This window comes from Rhododendron vialii, chromosome 13a, assembly GCF_030253575.1.
Source record: "Rhododendron vialii isolate Sample 1 chromosome 13a, ASM3025357v1".
Taxonomy (NCBI): Eukaryota; Viridiplantae; Streptophyta; class Magnoliopsida; order Ericales; family Ericaceae; genus Rhododendron; species Rhododendron vialii.
In genome coordinates this window covers 29,708,204-29,711,168 of record NC_080569.1, presented here as the reverse complement: position 1 = coordinate 29,711,168, position 2,965 = coordinate 29,708,204, and the positions used below count along the sequence as shown (strand labels likewise).

Below are 2,965 nucleotides of genomic sequence, written 5' to 3'. Positions count from 1 at the left end.
GAACTAGAGTTTTTCAGCTGTAATGGGCAAATACTGGTTTGACATGCCGCAACTAAAGATATATATTACGGTATATGAATGTTGTGAATATTGCTTATGTGACAATAGAAGTTCAAAAAAAGAGAAAGAAAAAAGTATGAGATCTGGAGATCCTGTAGGGCGGGTAATCCGGCAATCCATTTCGGCGCACAATTGACGGTTCGAATTTTAATCTGAGCAATGAACGGTCTTGATCAATAGTGGTTCGGATTAAAATTCGAACCGAACCGTTCGTGTCGAAATGGACGGCTGGAGCGGCTGCATTACAACCCTGTAGTGCACGTACAGCCACACTACAGGATTTTCAAATCCGCTCCAACAATATTTTACCTAGGGTCTTTGGTTAAGAGGTAAACAGCAATACAAGGCGAGTCGTTGTTCCAAACGTTAGAGTGCAACCTAAGCACCTCTCTTGCCTTCCTCTTCAAGCCCATGTCAGAGTTAGCTTGAAGCACCATGCAAATCTTCGACACCGCTCCAACCCTCAACATCTCCATCACCACTTCGTTCGTCGCAGAAAACCTAGCCACCGAACTCAAGACATGAACCGCCCGGTCGTCTGTCGCCGGAGAAACCCTCAGGATCCTCTTCGCCACCATCGCTATGCCGCCAGCGTGCTTCAAGAACTGGGCTCTCCCATCGGCGCACGCGCATAGTTGAGCCAAGAGACAGAAAATGAGCTCGGTGAGCGATTTTTCGGGATTATTGAGTTCAAGCTCGATAAGCTCGAAAACTGCCCCGCATTCGACAATTTTCAATCGGTTTCTCCCGAACGGACAAACTTGTATTAGGACGCGCAATGCGGCTTTTGTAGCTTGGGAAGATATATTCTCTCTCGTAACGGCCACGATTACGTTGAAGAAATTGAGCTTTAGTCGCTCCAGAAGAGCTGAACTCGTGATCTCCACAACTGTTCTAAGTACTAACAAGGCATGCGTTTTCGCGCTTACGTTATTTTCCTTTTCCTCCATCTCTGAACTCAGAACCCACAATAACGAATCAATGAGATCACCATTTTCTTTCACCATCTCTTTAGCGTCCTCCGTCGGCTTCCAAATCAAATGGAGTATTTTCAAGCATTCCTCGACACTCTCGAATTTTCCCTCCTTGAAACGCCTTGTTATCCAAGAAATCATCGCTTTAACCGCTCCCGCTTCCACCATGCACGCTCTGCTCTTTTCGCTCTCCCCCGCGATCTCTTCCATTTTCTTCAGGGCTTGTGCGTGAAATTCAGGAACGTTGAGGTTCCTAACGAGTTTAACGACGTGGGATTTGTTCATAGGGGATTTCGGGGTCGGAATTCTATCGACTCCCTTGTTAGCATTCAAGACGCACCACGACTGAATCAGACGGCGGAGGGTGTGGTTCGGGGTCAAGTCGGAGTCTCTGGGCATGGGCTGTTTGGTGACGGGGCAGCAGGTCGTGTCCTTGGCCGTGGATAGCCAGTGCTCGATGCTCTCCCGGTCGTAGGTGATGCCCGATACGGTTGTGACGGGGTCTTTCATGATTTGGAGAGAAATCGGACAGATGAAGTATTGAGGTACCTCAACTTCATCATCCATGTCTAGCTTGCAAAAAGACTATACAAAAAGAAGAAGAAGAAGAAGAAGTAATTATAGAACAATGGAGGGACAGAAAAAAAGGAGAGGACTTACAAGTTACAAGATAGATGATTTTGAAGCTAAGAGTAAAGCTGTATATGGTCCAAATACAAAGAGCGTGTGTGTGTGAGAGAGAGAGAGAGAGAGCGCGTGTGTGTGTGTGAGAGAGAGAGAGAGAGAGAGAGAGAGAGATGAATTTTTTATGGTGGATGAGTGGTAAGAGATTGCGGCTTTTATTCGTGAGTTTGAGTTGAAAACAAAGAGAGTGCTTTGAAAATTCTAGAAAAGAAAAAAGTAAATTTCTTTTTGTTTTCTCTCTCTCTCGATCTCGACTGCTTTTCGGTTTTTCTATGGTTTACCAGTTACCAGTCGTAGTTTCTCAGCGGTCAACCCAAAAAGAGAGACAACACAAAACACGTTGCTCCGACTTTGATTCCAAACCTCCCAATTTGCAAAGCGGAATGCCACGTGGCAATTTTTGACAGGAGGCTTCCGACCATGCATTTAAATACCCACAAAGTCCACCCCAACTCACAAAAGTGTTTCGAACGGCTTGAATTTTAAAAGGCGAGTCCTGATAGAATACATGACAATGGAGACATGAAAGTGTTCATAAAAGAGAATGGATTGTTCAGATTCACACCCAATTCTAAGCCGTCCACTCTATTTCATATACCATATGTTAAAAGACTCTTCCAAAAAAGAGATAAGAATTTTTTTTTTTTAAATTCAAACCATTAATTGTCGAGACGGACGATAAAATTAAGCGCGAAACGTTACCTATTTAAAACCCCTGGTTGTTCTAATGGACCCACCAACTCACAGTCCTTGCACGTGACGTGGGTTTTGCTACTCGATCCATTTCTCTCTAGTCTAGAAGGCTGCAGAGTTTGAATTGAGATACTGGCCAAAAGGTGTTGGCGCGCGGCCGTGACCACCTCGAAGTAGGTAGCAGTCCACTTCCATTTATTAGAGTATTTCCGATCCATCTTTATTACTTCAAAATAGAGAATAAATGTGATACATTGAGGAAAAATTTTATAATTTATTTTCTTTTTTCTTCACTTTTTGTACGTTTTGAAAGAATTTTTGAGAGATCCATCGTCTTTTTTAGAGTTTGGAGAAATTTTATACTCCAAATTTGCTTTTGGTCCTCCATTTTTAGAGGACCAAATTTACTTTTGGAAAACTAAACTCTAAAAAGGACGGTGAATCCCTCAAAAATTCTCCAAAAAAATTCAAAAAATAAAAAAAAAAATACAAAATCTCCCCTTAATATGTCACATCCATCTTCTATTTTGGAGAAATAGAGATGGATTGGAGAT

At 42.9% G+C, this 2,965-nt stretch overlaps 1 protein-coding gene across 1 annotated transcript; it reads right to left on the bottom strand.

The window, feature by feature from the left end:
- Positions 1 to 217: 217 nt before the first annotated feature.
- LOC131312448 (E3 ubiquitin-protein ligase PUB24-like) lies at positions 218 to 1,627 on the bottom strand. Its single transcript, XM_058340195.1, has one exon. It carries the CDS (start codon positions 1,599 to 1,601, stop codon positions 366 to 368), a length of 1,236 nt encoding a protein of 411 aa, XP_058196178.1. The 5' UTR covers positions 1,602 to 1,627; the 3' UTR covers positions 218 to 365.
- Between the last annotated feature and the right edge of the window lie 1,338 nt (positions 1,628 to 2,965).

Bases quoted from the DNA above. Each gene is read 5' to 3' on its own strand.
- LOC131312448 (XM_058340195.1), bottom strand. From the start codon at position 1,601: ATGGATGATGAAGTTGAGGTACCTCAATACTTCATCTGTCCGATTTCT.